A 23,474-nucleotide genomic window follows, 5' to 3' on the forward strand; every position below is an offset into this window, starting at 1 on the left:
TCCAGGTGTGGAACCTGCAAGAGCCGCACGGGCCTCACTCAGGGGCTTGCTAGAAAAGCAGTCTCAGGCCCCACCCAGGCCTCCTGAATCAAAAGCCAAACTTTAACAAGATTCATGGGTGACCTGTGGGTATGGTTTAAAAAGTTTCAGTGGCGAAGGAAAAAATGAAACAAGATGGGATCGGGAGGGACACAAACCACAAGAGACTCTTAATCTCACGAAACAAACTGAGGGTTGCTGGGGGGTAAGAGGGGGAAGGAGAAGATGGTTGGGTTATGGACATGGGGAAGGGTATGTGCTATGGTGAGTGCTATGAAGTGTGTAAGCCTGATGATTCTCAGACCTGTACCCCGGGGCAAATAATACATTGTATGTTAATAAAAATTATTTTTTAAAAAGTTTCAGTGGCAGTAACAGAGTGAAAGCTCTATGAAAATCCAAACCAAACATCATGGATTTGAATGAACTGCTGGGCAGTGCTCTTATGACCTAGATTTCTATCCTGAGGAAAAACAACAACAACACTGAGAAAATATGACCTGATTTTGAGGTCAGACATCAAACATACTATGTTCAAATGTTAGTTCCTCAACAGGTTCAAAATGCACTAAAAGAAAACAAACACAAAGGTTATAAAAAAATAATAAAAACAATTAAACTAAATATAGACTTCTAAAGATATAATTTGTAATAAACTAGAGTGCTTTACACACAATGATCAAGCTTCTCAAATCCAGAAACAATAACCCTTTCGGTCATTTATTATGCCAAAGCTTTTTTATTCTCATTTTTATGTTACTAACCACCAATTCTCTGATAAGTTCAGTAACATCTCAACTGCCTAACTAAAAATTAATTTACCTCCATAGTGTTTAAATGGGAAAATTGTACTTTCAGTGTATACATTCAATCTGGAAATTTTCTCCTCCACTCCCCAAAAGGACTCCCAATCAGCAAATGTAACTCTCTACATGAACAAGATGTTTTGAATCAATGAAGTTCAGTTAATTTCCAAATAATTTTTCTATAGCAGTATTTTAAATAAAATGTATATTTAAAAAATTACTGGATCTTAACTGTACTGCTGATGAGTTTCACAATCCTATCCAACCCTGTAACCACCACCCCAATCAAGGTACAAGGCATTCCTATCCCCCTAGAAAGTCCCCTTGAGCTGCTCTGCAAGCCTTTCCCACCTCTGCCTCCTCACCAGAGGCAGCCACTTGTGGGGGTGGGGGTTCTCACCCTGATGTGGCCAGAAAATGGAGCCAAGAACGATTCTACAATTTAAGGCAGATAAAATAGCATTAAGAACCGTAGAGCTTTTTCTTGCCTGCAGGTGCTCTTACCATGTTTTAATCTTCAAAAAACGCTTGTCTAATGTGTGGTAGCAAGGAATACAGAACACCTTGAGCTTAGTTCAGTCAACAGTGTGAGTGCTGATACAATTTGCTAAAACACAGGGTCTCCTTAAGTGGATTCTTGATCTGTTTTAAGTAGGTATAAATAGGTTTTAAATAGGTATTCCTTCTTTGGGAAAATCCTAATTTCAAATAGTGCCTCCTGCCCTCCCATATCAGATGCCAAAAAGAGCCAGAACATAGAGTGATTTGCAGTTGAAAGTACAAAGTTTACTTTTTAAAACCTTTGATTATGCCATGTTATTGTTTTGGATTGAAGGTGGGAGTCACGTAGACAAAACATTGTCTCTTTTTTCCTAAACCAATATATTTAATTAAAAATTAGTGCACAGAGAGGGGCCTCTGAGCACTGTCTTCCATCTTTGAATCGACTTACTCCGTCAATTTCTCAGTACTTCACATTTCTCAATTTTAAGGACATGGATAAAGACAATATATGTGATCCTTACAAAAATAATGAGAAAGGCACTGTTAGGTTTGGGTACACTGCAAATGTAAGACACCACTAATAATCAGCAGTTTTCATTGTAAATCCAAGTAATCAATTCTTGGTTGTTTTTTTTCTTAAAGCAAAAATAATAAGACCACATTCAATGCAACTCCCAGTTACTCTTAACCAACAAGTCATTTCCCTGGAGAGTCACTGTGTCTTTCATTAATGGCGCACCAGCATTGGAGGGTCAGAGCTCTGTTTTGGGGTCTGCTGCTGCATACTTGGGTGCCAATTCAGTGATGAGATTCACGTAGTCGGTTTTCTCCGCACAGGCTCTGCACTCCTCTCCCCAGTTGTGCAATATCTGTTTCAGCTCTGCTACTCTCATCTTTGACAGGTCCACTGATGCCAGGTCCAATTTCTTTTCTAAACAACGAAAAGGGAAGGCACCATTTAAAAAAAAAAACAAAGAACAAAAACAAAAACAAAAAACCTGTGAAACACTTAGAAAGGCCAGTGGTGTTTCTTATCTTGGTGCCAACTACCTTGTGTTCCAAAGTGGGGAACAGTTGCAATTTCTATGGAAACCAAGACATACCTAAGAAAAATGTGTTATGTACAAAGCTATTGGGGTCATTAGTGTTCTATTCAATTTGCTTTCCATGGAATTATACTTGCTTCAAAACAGGAGCCTGGGTAGCTTTACAGGATTTTGTGACCACTCCATGGCTTCTCAAGACCGTAATGACTAAAATGACTGCACTGCATCTTAATTGCTGCTCCTAAGATACAGAGAAGAGTATTGATAAATGGCAGTGCCTTGGGATGGCCTTGAGGTGGCCAGCTGAAAGCCCTAGATTGTAATTAACTAGAAAGTAATGGTTCGAGTTCTGTAAGAACACATGTCTGCATTAAAACAGATGGGCATACCTATTACGAGGCCCTATGGAGTTTTTAAATAACAAATGTAAAGACACCAAACACATGAATGAAATTAAGAGCATTCTCATTGGTCCTTAATTGTGTGGGATCTCTGCCTGAACTCACCTGATCCTCTGTCCCTACTGGGATTACAAAATCATCACAGCATTCATTGGTAGTCCTTTGGGATATATCCACTCCTCTAATGCTAGCGCTTTGGTGCCAGCCAATCTGGCTCCTAACCTTCTCGCCAATAACACTTGTTATTAACATCCAACTCCTCTAGAAAGATTACTGTTTCCATTTACTATCTGCAGACAATGTAGAGAACGCAGCTACTTCTCCATCCTTGACCCCAGAAACAGGAAAAACAAACAAAGTTCATCTATAACATACTCATGATTGTAATTTCCCTGTCAGAAAGGGGAAATTCTTTTCATTCCCCCACCGGCAGGACCAGTTGTGTGTTTGAACATGGATACAACATTGAAGTTTGCTTATTTAATAATGAGTAGCAGGCCAGGACTTTTGCAGCTTGATTTCTCTCGAGGAGCCCTTTCCTTTTTTCCCCTGAATGATAGAACACAGCATTTAAAAGTCTCTTAACAGGCGCTGGGGTTGCTCAGTGGTTTAAAGCCTCTGCCTTCAGCTCAGGTCATGATCCTGGAGTCCTAGGATCAAGCCCCACATCAAGCTCTCTGCTCCATGGGGAGCCCGCTTCCTCCTCTCTCTCTCCCTGCTTCTCTGCCTACTTGTAATCTCTGTCAAATAAATAAATAAAATCCTTAAAAAAAAAAAAAGTCTCTTAACAACCATAGCATGGTCATCAAGTGACTTTTTAAAAACTTCCAGTACGTGTGCTCAAATCTAAAAGTTGGATTTTATACTTTTAGGAATAAATGTAACCAAGGAAGTGAACGATCTATATACTGAAAACCACCACACTTTGATGAAATAAACTGAAGAGATCACAAATGGAAAAGCATCCTGTGTTCGTGGACTGGAAGATTAATACTGCTAAAACACCCACCCTACCTGAAGCCATCTACAGCTTTAATGCAATCCCCATCAAAACTCAAATGGCATTTTCACCAAAAAAAAAAAAAAAAAAAAGAAAGAAAGAAAAAATAACCCCAATTTGTATGGAACCACTAAAGACCCTGAATAGAGGGGCGCCTGGGTGGCTCAGTGGGTTAAAGCCTCTGCCTTCAGCTCAGATCATGATCCCAGGGTCCTGGGATTGAGCCCCAAATCGGGCTCTCTGCTCAGCGGGGAACCTACTTCCCCCTCTCTCTCTGCCTGCCTCTCTGCCTACTTGTGATCTCTGTCTGTCAAATAAAGAAATAAAATCTTAAAAAAAAAAAAAAAGAAAGAAAGACCTGAATAGCCAAAGCAATCCTCAGAAAGAACAAAGCTGGAAGCATTGCACTTCCTGATTTCAAACTGTACTACAAAGCTATAATAAAACAGTGTGGTACTGACATAAAAACAGACACATATACTAATGGGGTAGAATCAAAAGCCCAGAACTTAACCCTTGCATATAAGGTCAACTAATATAACAAAGGTACACAGAATATACAATGGGGAAAAAACAGTCTCTTCAATAAGTGGTGTTTGGAAAACTGGATAATCACATGCAGAAAAAATAAAACTGGACCCCTATCTTATATTGCTTAGGAAAATTAACTTGAAATGGATTAAAAGTTAAACATAAAACCTGAAATCATAAAAATTCAAGAAGAAGACAAAGGGAAAGGCTCCTTGACATTGGTCCTGGTAATGATTTTTTGGATATGACACCAAAGCACAACAAAACCAAAAACAAATAAATGGAGCTATATCAAACTAAAAAGTTTCTTCACAACACAGAAGCCATCAACAAAATAAATGGCAAGTTATGGGATGTGAGAAAGTATTTGAAACTTATATATCTAATAGGAGGTTGATATCCAAAATATATAAAGAACTCATACAACCCAAGAGCAAAAATATCTCAAACAATCTGACTAAAAAAAATAGGGAGAGGAACTGAATAGATATCCTCACAAAGAAGACATACAAATGGCCAACCTTGATAAGGTACTCAGCCTCACTAATCATAAGGGAAATGCAAAACAGCCTTACAATGAAGTATCACCTCACATTTCTTAGAATGGCTGTCATCAAAAACTTAAGAGATAACAAGCGTTGGAAACAATTTAGAAAAAAATCACTCTTGCTGGCAGTGTAAGTTATTACAGCCACTATGGAAAAGAGTATCGAAGCTCTTTTAAAAATTAAAAGTAGAACTACCAAATGATCTAGCAGTCCCACTTCTGGGTATATATTGAAAGGAAATGAAAATAGGATATCAAAGAGATACCTGCATTTCCATGTCCACTGCAGCATTATTCACAATAGGCAAGATATGAAAACAACCTAAGTATCTAGCAACAGATGAATGGACAAAGATGTGATGTTTGTGTGTGTGCACACGTGTGTGTGACACACATGTATACACACACAATGGAATGTTATTAAGCTATGAGAAAGGAAATCTTGCCACTTGCAACAAAAAGAATGGACCAAGTGAAATAAGTCAGAGAAAGGTAAATACTGTATGATATCACTTATACATGGAATCTAAAAAAGCCAAACTAATAGAAACAGAGCATAGGATGGTGTTATCAGGGGCTGGTGGATAGAGAAGTTAAGAAGATGTTGGCAAAAGGGTACAAACTTCCAGTTACAAAACAAGTTCTGGGAATTTAATGTATGCTGTGGTAGTTATGGTTAATACTGTATAATATACTTGAATATTCCTATGAGAGTAGATCTTAAATGTTCTCATCACAGAAACGATATGGTAATTATAAAACATGATGGAGGTGTTAACCAACACAATGGTGGTAATATTGCAATAGATAAGTGTATCAAGCCAACATGTCATACACCTTAAACTTACACAATGTTTTATGTCAATTATATCTTAATAAATCTGGAAAAAATAAAAGTTATATTTTAAACCCTTTTTGTTATTTGGACAGTCAGCTACACCCTGTGCTCAGGGGACCCTTTAATTTTTATGGTGATTTCCATCCTTTAAAAAAAAATAGATGTAGCAAAAACGTACTTTCAGGTCAAAAACCAAATGACACCTTCTTAATTGAAAACATAATCCATCTCTACACTTACTTTGTTTGTTAATTTCATGGCTGACTTAGCAAAATACCTTTAAACATAAATGCTTTGATAGCTCAAATTATTAATATCCCACCAGTCGAAGACCCTGTTCGATCTCAACTTTACTGCCAACCATAAGCAGGGAAGGAGAAATTAGAACTATTGGTCTATTCAAGATATATGCTTAAAGGAAAAAAAAAGCCACTTTTTTTGCAAGTTTCAGTAGTGTCTTTGAGTTTTTTCTAGAGAACTTGGAATCTGGCTTTAATTTTAAAACAGGAAAAACTCTGTAACCCAAAAACTGTAAGGAAAACGTTGATCCCAAAATTAAAACTGGTTCATGGCTCCCCAAGGGCCTCTAGTGGCCAGCATTGCCAAAACATTAGTAACTCCACATTTCTTTTCAATAATATCTGAATAATTTTTCTATTATTCAAGGATCCAAGTAGGATCCCTTGTATATAGCAGATGTTATTCCAAATACATCTGTCAAATAAAAGAATCAAGACAGGCTTGTTCCTTTTATGAATATTGTTTATATAAACTCAATGATTCCTGCCTCTTCTTCACTGCTTGGAAGCCAATAAAAACAGATGCTTTCCCCATAATCACTACCTTGGAGATTAGGGCCTGCCCTTGGCAAATTAAGAAATAGATTTGTCTTTGGTATCTTCTGACTTTAAACCTATTTAAAGCCAGCTTTGTTACTATGGTGCATAGGCATATTACACAGCTATGTTGGAAAATAAGACTAAAATAATTCAGAGTTGGGTGCTAATTACTTAAGTAGTTTATAATGCTACAGTGTGTCTGTAACATAAAACAATGACTTAAGCAAAAGAAATGAGTCTTTCCTGGTAAAATCTCAGGTATTAAGGACAGGCTAAGGGAGGGATGCCCCAGGCTTTCCACCCACCTCTTCAGTCTACCCAAAAGACTGGCCCAGATGCAAATCATCTGTACTATATAGGTGAAATTCATAAGGCCAAGGATAATGTTTTAAATAGGACAGCTCCTCACTTTCCTCACTGTTTATTTTAGGCACCCTCGGTAAACTTACTTCATCAAGCAAAACCTGACTTGATGTGAATAACCTATTTTCTAAATTTTAAAACTGGCAGGATGGTAGACAAATCTAGGGGGGAAAGGTATAGTCCATCTTTAAAACTTCAAAGTCCCAGCATCGCCTTTGAATAGATGCAACTTTTGTCTTAATAGGTCACCAAGACCTAAATCACCATGAATAGCTGCTCCCTTTACATTTGGATTTTTTCCTTGACATACATTGTCGACATTGCCTTGGTGATTTAACAGTTTAAATGTGGCTATCTGGGTTGGCAGATTTACCAAATGCTGATTGTGTCAGTATTCATTTCTCTTCCCCCAGAGGAGCTCAGATGGTATGAGGCACCAGTCAGCAGCCCCGGAACCTCCTGGTGAGTGGAGATTTTCTTCCCTTCTCACACCAACATTTTAGAAACAGGGACCTCAGTTTAGAGAATTGACAATGCTCTGGACATATTGGAAAATTACATCTGTCTCCATTATACCATATTTCAATTCACAGATCTGGCTGTCCATCTTCTTGAGCTTCTCGCAAATCTTTGCCACGGGCATGTGCACACTCATCGGGCGAGCGACCTCACTGAGGATCTTCGTGGCTGCGTCCTTCGTTGCACCTAGATAATAGCACTGAAGGAGTACAAAGGGAATTTAGTGTCCTGGGTGATGAAAAAACGTAGTTAGTATAGTTTGGAAAAGTGAGAAAGAGGTTAACCTAATTTTCATGGCCCAGCTATTAAATTTTAACTCCTGCTGACTAAGACACCAGGAAACAAATTGTTCCATCCCCGTGATCATGTTAATTAGAAGCGCCCTACACTTCACAAGATGCTCAAAGACTTTTAAGAGCCAACACTTGCTAAGTGTTTTCTCTGTGCCAGGCACTGCTCTCGGGGCTTTAAAGGTCTTAACTTACTGAACTCTCACAACAGTCCTGTGAAGTAAGTACTGTAATTAGCCCCATTTTACACCCAAGTCAACCGAAGGTCACCAGTTGGTAAGCAGAAGAGATGGAATTTAAAAATCTAGTATTTTGGCTCTAGAGTCCGTGTCCTTCTCCATCATGCTATGCTGTCTTTCCAGCTGCCTAGCTGAGGCAATTTACACTTAAAAATAGGAAACTTCGTGGCACAAATGAATGTTGAGACTTTTACAGTGTGTCAGTGAACAGTCTACAATGCAGATTTAACTGACAAACTGAACATCGAAATTTTAGGCAGAATGAATTGGCCGGCAATTATCTGTAGTGAATTAAAACACTATATTGAGGGGCGCCTGGGTGGCTCAGTGGGTTAAAGCCTCTGCCTTCGGCTCAGGTCATGATCCCAGGGTCCTGGGATCGAGCCCTGCATCGGGGTCTCTGCTTAGCAGGGAGTCTGCTTCCTCTTCCCTCTCTCTCTGCCTGCCTCTCTGCCTACTTGTGATCTCTGTCAAATAAATAAAATCTTCAAAAAAAAAACACAAAACACTATATTGAAAAGTCATCTGTGTAAACCCAGGAAACACTATTATAACACTATTATAAATACTTCATTAGTTATGTAGAAATGACTTGATAAAAATGTTTTGACGGGTTTGACTAATAGTCTTGGTAACAAATAGAGAGTCTACCCACACTTAACCCAGGACAGAAAATGCTCATTAGGAATCTGTGTAACTTTACTTAAAACATGGAATTGCTTGTCTATTCAGAAAACAAAATGAACCCAGATACATTCTTCTTCTTTTTTTTTAATCCAGATACATTCTAAATGAAAATACATCGGACTACATTTCACTGGAAGATCAATTTCTGCTTGCTATCTGCAATGAACATGCTTGAAGCAAGCATTTGAACAGGAGAACATTAAGACAAAGATGAGAAATGAAACTATTAACAAGTTCTTCAAGCATAAGGGAAAAATGAACAGGGAAAATTTACCATACCAAGCGGTTTTCTTTTCCTTTGACATCCAAGCAAAAGCTGACCAATTCCTTTTCTATGGTGTCCAGGGAAAAGTTGACTCCTCTGGCTATCAAGGAATTATAGAATCGGTTCAAGAATTCTTTACAAACTAAAAGGATCAAAGAAATCGTGTAGTTAGGTACAGTATAACCCGGACCACAATGTGTATGCCCCACTCACCAAGTAAAAAAGTTAAATATGATTCAACACATTGTGACACTGAATTCAAATTATAAGTAAGAATGGTTTGGGGTCTATAGCAATTTGCTTAGTGGGTCCTGAATAATATGAATTTATCAAATCAATCAATCAACCTAAAATGAGAATTCTCCTATAAAAGTTAATCTTAAAAGAGAATATACCTTTATATAGGATATGATGCTTGGGACAGCTTTGTTTAAAGCACAGAGAAAAACCTGAATACATATCTTAAATGAAACCCCTTGATAGTCTGCCTATGTCTGTATGTTCTATCATCACAAACTTAAGTGAAACTCCAAATTTGAATAATCATATTCAATTCCAGCATCCAGAGTCAGAAAAGAGGCAGAGGAGCTATGAAGTGGTTCAGGCAATAACCAGAGTCAGCATTTGTTGGGTGCTTACAGGTACTGGCACCATTGTGTTATTAACTCATTCAAGTCTCAGAACAAAGTGATGCTGTAGACGCTTACCATCCCTATTTTACAGATGAGGTAACTGAGTCAAAGAGAGTCCAGTTAACTTTCCTAATAAGTGCTGGAGAGGGAATTAGATCCCTGGCCATCTGACCCTGGCCCTACACACTTATCCCTTAGGTACTTCTGCAGTAGGAGGATCCTGCTTTCCCATGTTGCTTTCCCAGATGGGGCAAGTGTGCGGAAGAAGGAACTGGAGACCAGAAGTTTAAACTGGAACACAGTGGCACTAGTATTAGAGAGAGAATTCTAGAGAAACATACAAGGAAGAGTGGAGAGTGCTCTGGCCCTTGGTTCTATCCCTACTCTTGATTTATGGTATTAACTAAAACCACATAATGCGCTCCCATCCCCAATGTTCAAGTGTCTTATCGGTTTGTCTGGTAAATGAGGCAAGGTCTAGTGATAACCCTAATACACAAACTAGACACCTGCTGTAGTTTAAACTGTGTTCATCTGATTAAAATAGTTTATTTAATAAACATTTATTGGGCACTTCCTATGCATATAACACCTTAGGAGATACTACTAACAGATAAACTTCAGGAAGGAGGCAAGATCCAGAAAGGAGAATCAGGTTGCAAGAAGTAATGTGAGAAGAAAAAATTGCAAGTGGGAGAAAATCTAAATCCAAGATAATTGTGTAAACAATAATAATAAACATGTAGGGGTATAAGCATAAGGTAAAAACCCAAAAACAAGACAATCCTAACATATAAGGTGGGAAATATAGGAGAATTCACTTGAAACTTCCTAAGATCCTTTATCATCCAGAAGAGAGTGGAGAAACATTATTGTTAAGTTATAATAATTTTTAGCCAATTCTCAAGTTAACAATGTAAGGGTAATAACTAAAAAATATGAACAGGTTACTTTCAGATCTGTATTGGTGCTAGGCATGGGGAGGGATTGTTCAAATATTATCAGTCTGCTGGAAGACAGAAAAGTTTTAGAAGAAGAAGAAAAAGAAAAAGAAAGAAAGAAAGAGGGGTGCCTGGGTGGCTCAGTGGGTTAATCTGCTGCCTTCGGCTCAGGTCATGATCCCAGGGTCCTGGGGTCAAGCCCCGCATCGGGCTCTCTGCTCAGCAGGGAGACTGCTTCCTCCTCTCTCTCTGCCTCTCTGCCTGCTTGTCATCTCTCTGTCAAATAAATAAATAAATAATCTTAAAAAAAAAAAAAGAAAGAAAGAAAAAAGCACAATACATTTTTTTAAAAAACACAAAATTGAGTGGGAAAAAGAAACCCAAATATATCATTAATAACAATAAGCATGAATGTATTAAACTTGCAATTATAGAACAGAAATTTTCAGAGAACTATCAAATATTCAATTGTATGCTGTTTATAAGAGTCACATAAAAAGTATGAGACTACAGCAAAAGGCTGAAAAAAACAACAAAACTGAGATTTTAAAAATAAAAAATTATGCCTAGAAAATGCTAACCAAAATCTGCTTAAGTTCTGAAAAACATTTTTGACAATAACAACAGTTGCTACTAACCATAAAATGAACCATTTACCAGAAATACCAAAATAAATGTTGTAAACTAATGCATAGCCAATAGCATAGCTTAATAATATAGAAAATCCTGATAGAATTATAAGAAGAAATCAACAAATTCACAATAACCATAGATGGCTGAACACCCTCACAGCAATTATTTGATCAAATTGACCAAAAGTTAATAAGGACATTAAACATTTGAGCAGTATTCACAAGTTATTACCTGTGGAACCCTTCTCCCCCAAATTAGAGAACCCACATTTTTTTGAAGAAACTATGGAATATTTACATTAATATACCAGGTCATAGGCCAAAAAGCAGTTCTCAACAAGCACCAGAAAACCTGCATTAAGCAGGCCACATTCCCAGAATATAATTAGAAATGAGTAACAAAAATAATATGATTCAACTCAGTGTCTGCCCTCCTTGTGCCTGGAAATTTTTAAAATATACACTTCTATCTAAGAAAAAGTAGTAACAGAAATGTACAGGTTTTAGTACTCAATTCCAGTAAAAATGCTATACATAAAACTTAAGGACTACAGTTAAGCAGTACTTACAAAGAAATTAATCACATTAAGTATGTATTTTTCAAAAGAAAAAATGGAAAATAAATAAGTATTCAACTTAAGCTTTTAAAAGTATAACTATATAAACCAGAAGAATATAGAAACTATCAGATAATAAAATCACATAAAGTAAGTAGAAAAAATAAGGATATATGAAAATAATAGCCAATAAGGAAAGACAATTTCTTCGCAAGGAAAAAAGTGATAAAGAATTTTTTAAGTGATAAATAATATTCAGACAACCAAATAACAAGTAAGAACCCTTGGTAATTAAAAATATGATTGAAAATTAAAGGAGAAAGTGAACAAGATTTACTTAGGGAATTAGGTTGGGGGGTGGGAATCACCAGGAAATGGACCAAAAAACAAAGAGATTGAAAATGATTAATAAAATTTAAGAAATTTGGGAAGACAAATACCTAAGTAATGAGCTTCAAGAAAATAGAATAGGGAATTGTCAAAGAACCAATATAGGGAATATTCTTTTTAGCGGAAGATATAAATATCTGGATTGACAAATCCACAAAATTGGAAAATATCTATATCAAAACACAAAAATCAAGAAACTTTAGAACACCAGTAAAAAAGAAAAGATTCTATAATTCTGCTGAAATCTAAAATAACTCTAACAACAATTATGAAATAGGGTGTCATTAGATTTCCTAACACTGGAAACGATAAGAAAATGGCTTAATGTCATCAAAATTCTAGAGAAAAAATGGTTTTGACCTGGAATTCTATAAGTAGTCAAGCTATTAATTAAAATGCCAAAGTAAATAAAGTTATTTTCAACATTCAAGATCTCAAAATTATATTATCATGTGATGTTTTTCAGGACAGAAGTCTTCACCAAAACAGAGTGAACCAATCAAAGGAATGCCTTGGGTCCCAGGAAACAAAGGCTCAAACACAGCAGAGACCAAGGAAATTCCCAGGAGAGGAGGGAGTTCTAGGACAACAAGCTGGAGAGATGAGTATCCAGGCTAGAGCAGGACCCAGGAATTAGGCCACCAAGCAGAAAATCAAACTAATAGACTACCTGATGTGGTCAGATTGTTCAGAGATGATTTTCAGTTTTGCCAGAAAAAATAAAATAAAAAAAAATAGAAATAAAAAAATATATATGATATAAATTAATGATTAGAACAAAAACTGATCAAAGAAAAATTGAGGCAAGTTTAATTCAAGGGAAGAAAGATGTACATGAAAGATGAAATCTTGGTGCACTAAGTAACTCACCTTTGAATAATATTTACATGGCACAACAATATAAACCTTGAGATTTATTTTTACCTCAAATGGTGATGTAAAGGTATGTTAAATGAGAGAATGGGTGTGCAGGAAACAGATGTGGGTGGGTGTATAGATCTAAAAATTCATTTTCCAAAGATAATAAAAGTGAAAAACTGAAAAAGAGCATTTTAATCAGTTTATTTAGATTAATAAAGATATGTGTCAGATGAAGCAGCTGAACTACTTAGAAGTAGCTGAAGAGTAAAGCACTATCTAGAGAAGAATGGGTAAGAGTCTAACATTTTTCAATATAGGCCCAGGGGAAAAAATTTACAATTTAAATTTATGCATATACATAACTATTTGATAAAAAATATAAGCTATAAAACATTGATTAAAAAAAAAAGAAGGCATACCTAGAGAGAGAATAGAGACTCTAAAATCATAAGAAAACACCATAAGAAAGCTTTATTTCAATAAATTTGAAAACAGCATAGACAACATCACAGAAAAGTTTAACAAAAATAACTTACATAGAAATAAGAACCTGAACAGAGCTAAACCATTTTAAAAAATTGAAGCAGTAATTAAAAATCCACCAGGGAAAAAAAGAAACCCACTACCAGAACTATTTTATATAAACTGTCACAGAGACAAGGATAGCAAAGGAAAAGAAAGAAAGGAAAGAAAAGCTCCCGAACTTTAATGAGATTGGCCAGACCTTGACATCAAAACCAGGCAAGGACAATATGAGACAAAAATTATTGGCCAATTTCACGTTTTGAAAATAAAATGCACATTAAAAAATTATAATCAAAAAAGAATCACATCAGTGACCAAGATGATTTAAAATCAGAAAAGCTGGGTGGCTCAGTGGTTAAGCTGCTGCCTTCGGCTCAGGTCATGATTTCAGGGTCCTGGGATGGAGTCCCGAATCCGTCTCTCTGCTCAGCAGGGAGCCTGCTTCCTCCTCTCTCTCTCTCTGCCTGCCTCTCTGCCTACTTGTGATTTCTCTCTGTCAAATAAATAAATAAAATCTTTAAAAATAAATAAATAAAAATAAAAAATAAAATAAAATCAGAAAAGCTATTAATGCAATTTATCATACGATCATCTCAGTAGATGTATACATATTTAATAAAATCAAATTTCTGTTCATGATTAAAGCAAGCATCCATATGCACACACTTAGCAAACTCAAACTAGAAAAGAACTGCATTGACTTAATAAAGGATATCTAAGAAAGCTCTACAGCAAATGTCTGACATTAGCAGTAAAATGATCCTTTGTCACCACTTATATTCAATACAGAACTGGATGTGTTAGCTAATAAAACAAATGTTTATCAGAAAGGAAAAAGTGTGGCTCAGTAGGTTTAGCCTCCAAATCTTGATTTCGGGTTCAGGTCATGAGATCAAGCCCCACATCAGGCTCCAGGGAGCCTGCTTAAAATTCTCTCCCTCTCCCTTTGCCCTTCCCAACCCCAGCTCACACTCACTCTCTCCATCTCAAAAAAACAAAACAAAACAAAGCAAAACGGGAAGGAAAAAGCAAAATTTTTATCATTTGCAGATTATATGATTGTCTAGGTAGTAAAACATTCTTAATAAGGAGAGCATTATGCAAAATTGCAGACTATCAGATTAATACAAAGAAATAATGAGGAAACTGCAAATTTAAAATAAGAAATCATTTACAGTCATGACAAAAATTCTAGTATAACCAGGAATAAATTTAATGAACTATATCAAGACTTTGGAAGAAGAAATTACAAAACTTGATCAAAAGACCTTAAAGTAGACCTCAGAAATGAAAAGATAAACTATGTTCATGGATGGGAAGTTTTAATATTATGGATAATTATTTTTAAATAAACTTATAGATTTAATGTTACTCCAGGGGCACCTAGATGGCTCAGTTGGTTAAGCTCTGCCATGATCTCAGATCATGATCCTGGGCTCCCTGCTCAGTGGAGAGTCAGCTTCTCCCCTGGCCTCTCCTCCTGCCTTGTGCTCAATCTCTCTCTCTCTCTCAAATAAATAATGTGATTCTAATCAAAATTCAAATAGGACTTTTATAGATTTTATGACCTGATCCAAAAATACATATGAAGAAACAAGAGCAAATGAAAGCCAAGAAATGTTTGAAGAAGAAGGAAAAAAAGAAAAAGGAGTTTGAGGAATAGACATTATCAGATATCAAGATTTGGTTCTGGAGCTATAGCATTGAAAACACTGTGGGAATGGCACAGAATAGACCAGGAGAATTAGTCTAGAAACAAATGCACAAATAGAGTCTAAAAACAAATGCACAAATCTAGAGGAGGTTGGTAAAGGATAGAAGTGATGCTAAAAATCAATGGAGGATAAAAATTTACTAGGCAATAAGTGGTATTAAGACAACTTAACCACAGAAAGAGATAATCTTAGATCTCTATCTAAAACTAATGCAAACATAAATCCCTGGTGAAGATTTATATGGGAAGACCATCACTACTAAATTTTTAGAATAAAACCCAGGAAAGCATCTTCATGATGTCAGGATAGAGAAAAAAGATTTCGTAAAGAAGGTACAAAATAGGGGCGCCTGGGTGGCTCAGTGGGTTAAGCCGCTGCCTTCGGCTCAGGTCATGATCTCAGGGTCCTGGGATCGAGTCCCACATTGGGCTCTCTGCTCAGCAGGGAGCCTGCTTCCCTCTCTCTCTCTCTCTCTGCCTGCCTCTCCATCTACTTGTGATTTCTCTCTGTCAAATAAATAAATAAAATCTTTGAAAAAAAAAAAGAAGGTACAAAATACAGATCATATGTTTGATTACAGCAAAATTAAACACTTTTATAATGCCAAAGAAATCATAAACAAAAGATAAGACAAGCCGTAGACTGGAGGAAGATATTTACAACTTATATAACTGACTAAAGATTAATATCTAGAACACATGAGAAATTGTTGTGGTCATACCCTTCGGTCCAATCATTACCAATGATCATAATCTCTCTATAATTTCAGTTGAAATCCCATTGTTTGACCATCACCTCCTATCTCTCCAGCTCACATCCTCTAACACCCAACGGTCCAAGTTTCTCCCAACCCCACCAGGTTGTACAATCCATTGATTTTCCCACCTTTTAACCAAGCTTCCTTGTCCAGTTTAGATTCCATGTTATACACTATAGTCATTTCTTTGCATAAACTCAACTTTCTTGCATCTTCCTCCCTTGTTGTATGCACCTGGAAAAACCCTAACCCTAATTAAAGCCAACTCCCCACCCAGTTTGTACCTATACTCGCTGAGCACAACTGGAGGAAGTAACACAGTGGGGCTCACTGGTCTCACTTCAAATTCATGGCCATGAATTTCCAGTGAGCTATCAGGGCTGCTTGACAACCCTAGTCCTTTCGCCATACTCCCACTATATCCATCTTCCCAAATGACAATTGCAAAACTGCTCTCTCCTCAAACCTAGTCTAACACCTCCCCCTCATTCTCACTCTCACCTCATGATCCTGCATCCTATTTCTCTGAGGGGAAAAAAGCAACAGGAGAGAATTTTCCCCTGGTCCCGCCACCTTTATCTACCACACCTGTACCTGCATGTTCTTCCTTTCTTCTATGAATGAACTTTGACAACCCTTACACTTGCTAAGGAGAGCCTATCAACTCCCTGCTCCTCCACTTCTACGCTCTCCCTCCTGTCTCATTCCCCATTAGCCTGCAACATGCATGTATTACTTCTCACATCTTAGAAGCAATAGAAAGATCTCTCAAGACCACATTCCTGCCCCTCTCCACCAAATACGACCCCATTTCCCCATTTCTCTTCAAGAAAAAAAAAAAAAACTCAAAGAATTTTTATGCTGTGGTTTCTAATCTCCCTCCTCTTCCTCTCCCTCACTCCCCCACACCTAATTTAAAGCCAGCGAGTTATAAAAGTTTTGTTGTGAAAAACAGAGTCCTTTGCCTCCTCTTGTTACTTGATTATTTGTTTCTTTTGTCTACTTCCTTATTTTGTCCTGCATGATAGTCATTTGAAATGTATTTGTGGAGATTATTTGAAGCCTAAAATAATGATGCCTTATTTCCATAAAGGATTTGTGTCTGTATGTATCAGGCTTAGGAGCTACTAGCCAGGGAATACTTTAAACTAAATTGAGAGCTTGATATTATCTTGGACCCCTGATGTGAAATTTAGCTGCAAATCCAAGTGAGGACATCTTGTGGTTATAGTCGCTCAGAAATGTATTTATTCCTTCCTTCTATTCTGCACAGTGGCAAGGAAATTTTCCTTAGAGACCTCTGTGTGTAGGGATGGGTTAAGTTTATTGCTCATTCAACCATGCTCTCAGGGAGTATTTGGGATTTGGGAATCCCAGATTAACAAAGAAGAGTGTCCTAGTAGACTCCTTACTTAAAACAAGTCTTTGGCTTTGCCTTCCATCTCCCTCACACAGAAGATCATCTTTACTTTGGCCAGTGTCATCTGGGCAAAAATGAGTGTAAATTCAGTTTACCATTCAGGATTGCTCCTTCCCCTTCCAATTTTGGACCAATAAATTTTTCTATCTTGTCAGCTCTATGTTCCTTTATGATGTTTTCATATCTTCTTCAGCAGCATTAGGATTTCTTGATCAGAGGATTGCTATAATCTGACCCACTAAGTTCCCAACATCCTAACCAGATTCTTTGAAAATGAAAGTCAGATTACGCTACTTCATCTGCTCAACAGCCTCCTGTGACTTTCCATATCACTCAGAGTCTAATGCAGTCTCTAGATTGTCCCAAAGTCCCTGATGACTTGACTCTTCACTGCCTCTCATGCTTCAGTCTCTGTCACCTCTCCCACTTAAGCTACATTGCTCTGTCCTCACTGAGGAGCCTAGACTGGATGTGACATATGTATTTTTTGGCTGAATAAAAGAGCTTCTGCATATCTGTAAGAAAACCGCAGTCCAACAGGGAAAAGTTAAGTTGAAAACACATATAATGGATCACCCAGAGATTCTTGCTCTATGACCTAGAGAAATCATTACCCATGTGCTCCAGTTTATGTAACTATGTAAAGTTCTTCCCACTTCTCCAAGAAAGAATAGTTACATAAACTGTATTTCCCTCAGAAAGTAGAATTCTGTAGTGAATTAAAACACTATATTGAGGGGCGCCTGGTGGCTCAGTGGGTTAAGCTGCTGCCTTTGGCTCAGGTCATGATCTCAGGGCCCTGGGATCGAGCCCTGCCTCTGGCTCTTTGCTCATCAGAGAGCCTGCTTCCTCCTCCTCTCTCTCTCTCTGCCTGCCTCTCTGCCTACTTGTGATCTTTGTCTGTCAAATAAATAAAGTATTTTTTAAAAAAGAGCAAAACCAAATGCTGGTAAGAAATATTCTGAAGGAACTAGGCCGTGGAATTACCTGGCTCTTCTTAAAAAAAAAAAAAAAAAAAAAAAAAAAAAAAAAAAAAACTACATCTGTAGTTATCAATGTACATAAGTGCCCTAATATCATGTTGAATGAAAAGGTTGCAAATGAATATGTACAATGTACAATTATATAGAACTAAGATAAAAAAAATACATAGGTTATTTGTGATACACACATTTATAGTAAGAGTTCTTTAAAAATGGAAAAGAAGGGGCAACTGGGTGGCTCAGTGGGTTAAGCCTCTGGCTTCAGCTCAGGTCATGATCTCAGGGTTCTGGGATCAAGCCCTGCATTGGGCTCTCTGCTCAGCAGGGAGCCTGCTTTCCCCTCTCTCTCTGCCTGCCTCTCTGCCTACTAGTGATCTCTTTCTCTCTGTCAATTAAATAAATAAAACCTTTAAAAATGGAAAAGAAGAACACATTAACTTTAGAACAGACTAACAGACTAACTTTCTCCTGGAAAGGGAGAGAAAACAGTGGCTGCAAGTGTGTTATTTTATTTTTTAAAGAGAGAATGGTAGCAAAAATAGCAAAATATTAACAATGAATCTAGATGCTAGGTATAGGTCATATAAAAAATTTTCCTGTTTGAAGTCCTAATTGATGTTAAAAACTCACCACAATATCTTTGACTGTCACAGAAATCCCCGATAAGCTCAAAATATTTGGTAATTGTTAGGTCCGCGATCAAAGGAGCAAGACTGATAGAAAACGAAGGTCAAGCAAAGCTTTATTTGGAACCAAGCATCGAGAATCAAACCAACGGGTCAGGGCCGCCTCTTACAGAGAGGGCGACCACCCCCAGCCTCACAGAATAACTTTTTATAAATTATAGAGCAAAGGCCATGTGGTTGAGCCTGGCCACACACAGGTGGCCAATGAGATTGCAACACACAGAGAAAGCTGCACAGTCATGCTGGGTCACACACGGGTGGTCAATTGAATTATAATTTACTGATAGTAGATATTTGAACTAGCCTATCACCTTGGTCAGAATTGGCGCCCAAAAGGCAGAACCCACACTCCTTGGTAGCTAGGGAGATAGTATGTGCACTCCACTGATTGGATGTCTCCACTTGGCCTGACCCACCCTTGTATCTGGGCTCTGTTCCCTGGGACTGGTCGACCATATTTTACTAGTTTCCCAGACTTGTTTGAAGTAAGTCCAGGTGCAGGGGGTGGAGTGGGTGTCAGTTTAAATTTTATTGCATAAACAGCAAAATGGCTGTTCAAAGGAGATGGAGCCGCTCTGGCTAAATAGGCCCTTACAGTAATGTTAATGAAATTGAATTTAAAAGTTTAAGGTGAAATCACAGATCAATTAAGCAATTATTAGCCAAAGCCCGAAAGGGCAAAATAGTATTTGGGAAATATAAGAATGCCACCTGCAGGAAAAGAGCTACAAGTTTTTCAAAAAGATAATGATAAATGCTTAAAATTAGGTTAGTGGAATAATTAAACTGGCAATGGGCTAGTTCCATCCACACCTTCTAAAACTGCAGTCATTCCCACATTATCTGCTTGATTTTGGAGGAAAAATTTTAAAAAGACACCAATCGTGGTGATACAGGGACTAGGGGAGAATTGCTACGTAAGAATAGAACACAAGTTATAAGGAGTTAGGAGTTAAAGAGTAGCCAGAACTTCTTGAATAATTTGTATACTACTTCATTCTTCTGATTTTTAAAAATATTTTCTTGAATAATTTAGTCCCCAACACTATACTCAGAAAGCAGTATAAGCAGTAATTCAGTGATTAGGCTCTGAAGCCAGACTTTCTGGGCTGCAATGCCAGCTTTACTGATTACTACCTGTATGATTTTGGGTCTTTCACTGTTGAATCATCTGAAAGTCTAACTCTAAAGTTAGACTTAAACACAGGGCTGTGTTTAAGATTTTCTCTTTTTTTCTTCTTCTTTCTCTCTAGTGATTCATTCTTGACAATTTCTTCAATCTTCTTAGTTACTAATTGTTTCATCAGCTGTATCTCATCTGCTGCTAATTCCGTTAATTTCTATTTGTAGTCCTTTAATCTGGTTCTTTTCCAAATATGGTTGGACATTTTTAAGAGGCTTTTGCCCTCTATATTTTCATTCCCTTCCTTTATTTCTTAGAACATAATAAATGTATTTTCTATTCTGTGCCTGGTAATTCCAGTACCTGACGTTTCCACTAGTCTCTGCCACCAGTCTCAACTGGCTGTCACTTATGGTGCCCGGCTTCCCCATGGATGCAAGACTTTTCTGAATGTAACCTTTATTTTTTAGACCTTAACCGTGAGAACTATTTGCAGGCTGGGCTAAAGGTGGATTCCTACAGTAAGATCACCATTTGCTGATGCCTAAAACCCCTTTAAACTAAAATTTCAGTTTGAGATGCTTGGGACAATCCAGGTTGTGTGCATTTGGGCCTCAATGCATATGTGGACTATCTTGTGATCAGGAGTTATCTGGAGACAGTTTTGTTTTCCCTTTCAGTACAAAATTCAAATACTACTATTGCTTTCAGTCTCTAAAGACAGGGATAGAGTTGTGGTTATTTCCAGGTCACGGAGGTCTAGCTCTTTAGGGTTTCAAATTAATTGGGGGAAGACCTCATATTACACTCCTAACTTGGGAAGGTCCTGAGCTTTGTGTTTATTCTTTTTTTTTACCAAAGCCATGAAAATCTAAATTCAGATTGCTTGAGTAACAAGTGCCCTCAAGGCAAAAGCTACCTTCCCTATTCCTTTTACCTGTTTCGGTCCACTATCACCTTGATTTTTGGCCTCTGGTTGTGCCTTACTAACTTACTCTTAAAATTATTTTTAGGAGTGCCTGGGTTGCTCATTGGTTGAGCATGACACTTGATTTTGGCTTAGGTGATGATCTCAGGTGTCCTAAGATGGAGCCCTGAGGCGGGCTCCTCACTCAGGGGAGAGTTTGCTTGTCTCCCTGGGCCCCTCCGCCACCCTCCCAAGCACACGCACCCACACACACTCTCTCAAATAAATAAATAAATCTTTAAAAATATTTTTACATTTTTATTTTATCCAGTGTTTTTAGCTGTTTTCAGCTAGAGGACCAGTCATGTAGTCTTTTAGCGCTCCAAGTTCCATTCTTTCCTAATGCTATTAATAGGAACAGAGTATTAAATACAACAGCCCGTCATTTGTGTTTTTAATAAATATTGATTGAGCAATTAGTAAGTACCAGGCAGTGTTCTAGGCTGTTGAGAAACAAAGTCCATTCCCTCAAGGATTACATGTTAGGAAATAAATAAAAGTATCTTATGGCTGTGAAGAAAAAGAAACATGATAATGGGGGTAGAAAGTGACAAGGTAAATACTATTATTCTAAAAGGAGTGGTCAAGGAAAACCTCTTGGATAAAGTGGTATTTGAGCAGAAACCTTAAGAAAGGGAGAAGACTGTAAGTGGACTACTTGGGGGTAGAACTCTCAAGGCAAAGGGAAGAAATGCAAAGGCTCTAATCCAGGAGTCCAAAAACAGGGTAATGGGAGCAGAGTGAGCAAGAGGAGGGAAGACAGTAAAAAATGAAACACACAATAATTACAATATGCTGTAATAGATCTAGGCAAGATGGCATAAGCTTCACATTAAATGTGAAGCTTATGCCATCTTGATTTAATGAATCGAGGGGCTCTGGCTTTTCTGAACTGTTTTCAGGTAGACACTCCAGAAATTAAATTACTAATGAGTAATCAAATCTATTGCTTATGTCTCACAAGTTCTGCTTTAAATGCATAGATGCAGTTGTAAGATTCTTTAACTTAAGAGGAACAAATATAACTATAGAAAGTTTAAAAATGATATTTTAAAATGATATCAGGTAGATATTTCAAATTTCTGGAGAGAAGTTTAATTATTGCAGGGCTGGTAGAAAACTGGACTCCAATTCTTAACACTTCATCAAGTTATTATACAAACTACACTCATCCAATTATTCAATGTGTACTGTGAATCTACAATTTCCTGTTAAGCAGGGATAGAGTCCCAAGGTCACATAAGGGTGAGAAGGATATACACTTACATAAATTATTTTGGTCTATGAAAAATGGTTGTTACAGCAGTCCAGGAGGAAGGGGCTAGCATAGCCAATTTTCTTCTTTAACCTTGGTAACAGCCCGCTGAAGTAGGTACTATCACGCTGATTTTGTAAGGAAGGGGCATGGGGGCTCAGAGCACAAGGGTTGGTGGAACCTAGCCCCACGTGTTTTGATTTCAAGTGCATAGCTCAGGTTCTGCGAACAGAAAAGGAATCATTCCCGGGTATTCCTCCAAAGGAGTTAATGTACTCCTTTGTAAAGCAACTTTACTCTGTAAGTCCTAACAAACATTACTTTCGTTCTCCGGTTTAAACCACCTCAACTCAATTACAGACAACTTGTTTTATTTTTCTTTTGGGAGTCAAACGAATTTAAATTTGAAAGACCTCGCCTGGGCTGGGAGGGCCAGACTCGCCCATTCACAGTAGCAGCATAGATGGAGCACTAGGGTCCTCCGAAGCTAGTCGCGTCTACACAACATCTAATCCAAATCCAAACTCCCCGGCTTGGATCACAGCCGTTTAATATACAAGACGGCCTCAAGGTGTCACTGGACGCGGACCGAACTTCCCAGGCTTGGGAGAAGGCGGTGGGAAACCAGGGACGGGGGCCTGCATTTCCTGAGTTAAATATTATTTATAGCCAGCGCCGGGAGAAGCCAAAGCCGACAACAGCTGCGCTGCAGCGCGGTGCCACGGCCATGCAAGCGGGTCTCACACCGCTCACCTTCACAGTCGGCCCCTGGCCGTTCCCCGGCCTCCTGGCCCATCGCCGTCCTCGGGTTAGACACCCAAAGTCCGGCACAAAAGGCTACCACCGCGGCTGGGCCCATGCACCACATGATGAGCCAGCCGCTCCAGACGCCTGCCACCCGCGTCCACCAAAACAGCCAACGCAGCTATCGCCCGGGGCTGTTACAGGACGCGGAGGGGCAGACCTAGGGGTTAGCGGGCGGCGGAATCTGCCGGGAGTTGCTGGGCCAAATGACGCAATTCAATCACGAGTTTCCATTGGCTTTCACGTAAGGAACTAGGAGGGGGCGGAACCGAGACGTCCCTTCCAGTCCCTCCCCGACTGGCGCATGCGCAA

The 23,474-nt window shown here is 38.1% G+C and overlaps 1 protein-coding gene across 1 annotated transcript; it reads right to left on the bottom strand.

The window, feature by feature from the left end:
* Positions 1-329: 329 nt before the first annotated feature.
* CDNF (cerebral dopamine neurotrophic factor) lies at positions 330-23,350 on the bottom strand. The gene is made up of 4 exons (XM_004774862.3): positions 23,112-23,350; positions 8,929-9,056; positions 7,491-7,632; positions 330-2,280 (listed from the first exon to the last, which is right to left on the bottom strand). The coding sequence occupies exons 1-4, from the start codon at positions 23,224-23,226 to the stop codon at positions 2,102-2,104; spliced, it is 564 nt and encodes a 187-aa protein (XP_004774919.1). The 5' UTR covers positions 23,227-23,350; the 3' UTR covers positions 330-2,101.
* Between the last annotated feature and the right edge of the window lie 124 nt (positions 23,351-23,474).

Source organism: Mustela putorius, unplaced genomic scaffold (genome assembly GCF_011764305.1).
Source record: "Mustela putorius furo isolate JIRA1106 unplaced genomic scaffold, ASM1176430v1.1 tig00003913_pilon_pilon_pilon, whole genome shotgun sequence".
Classification (NCBI taxonomy): Eukaryota; Metazoa; Chordata; class Mammalia; order Carnivora; family Mustelidae; genus Mustela; species Mustela putorius.

What these genes read in the sequence shown, in the direction of transcription:
- CDNF (XM_004774862.3), bottom strand. Translation starts at nt 23,226, where the DNA reads ATGTGGTGCATGGGCCCAGCCGCGGTGGTAGCCTTTTGTGCCGGACTT. An exon ending in GCCAGGGGCCGACTGTGAAG is followed by an intron (nt 9,057 to 23,111) that starts GTGAGCGGTGTG and finishes TGATCCTTTTAG; the next exon opens with TTTGTAAAGAATTCTTGAAC. An exon ending in AAGGAAAAGAAAACCGCTTG is followed by an intron (nt 7,633 to 8,928) that starts GTATGGTAAATT and finishes GTACTCCTTCAG; the next exon opens with TGCTATTATCTAGGTGCAAC.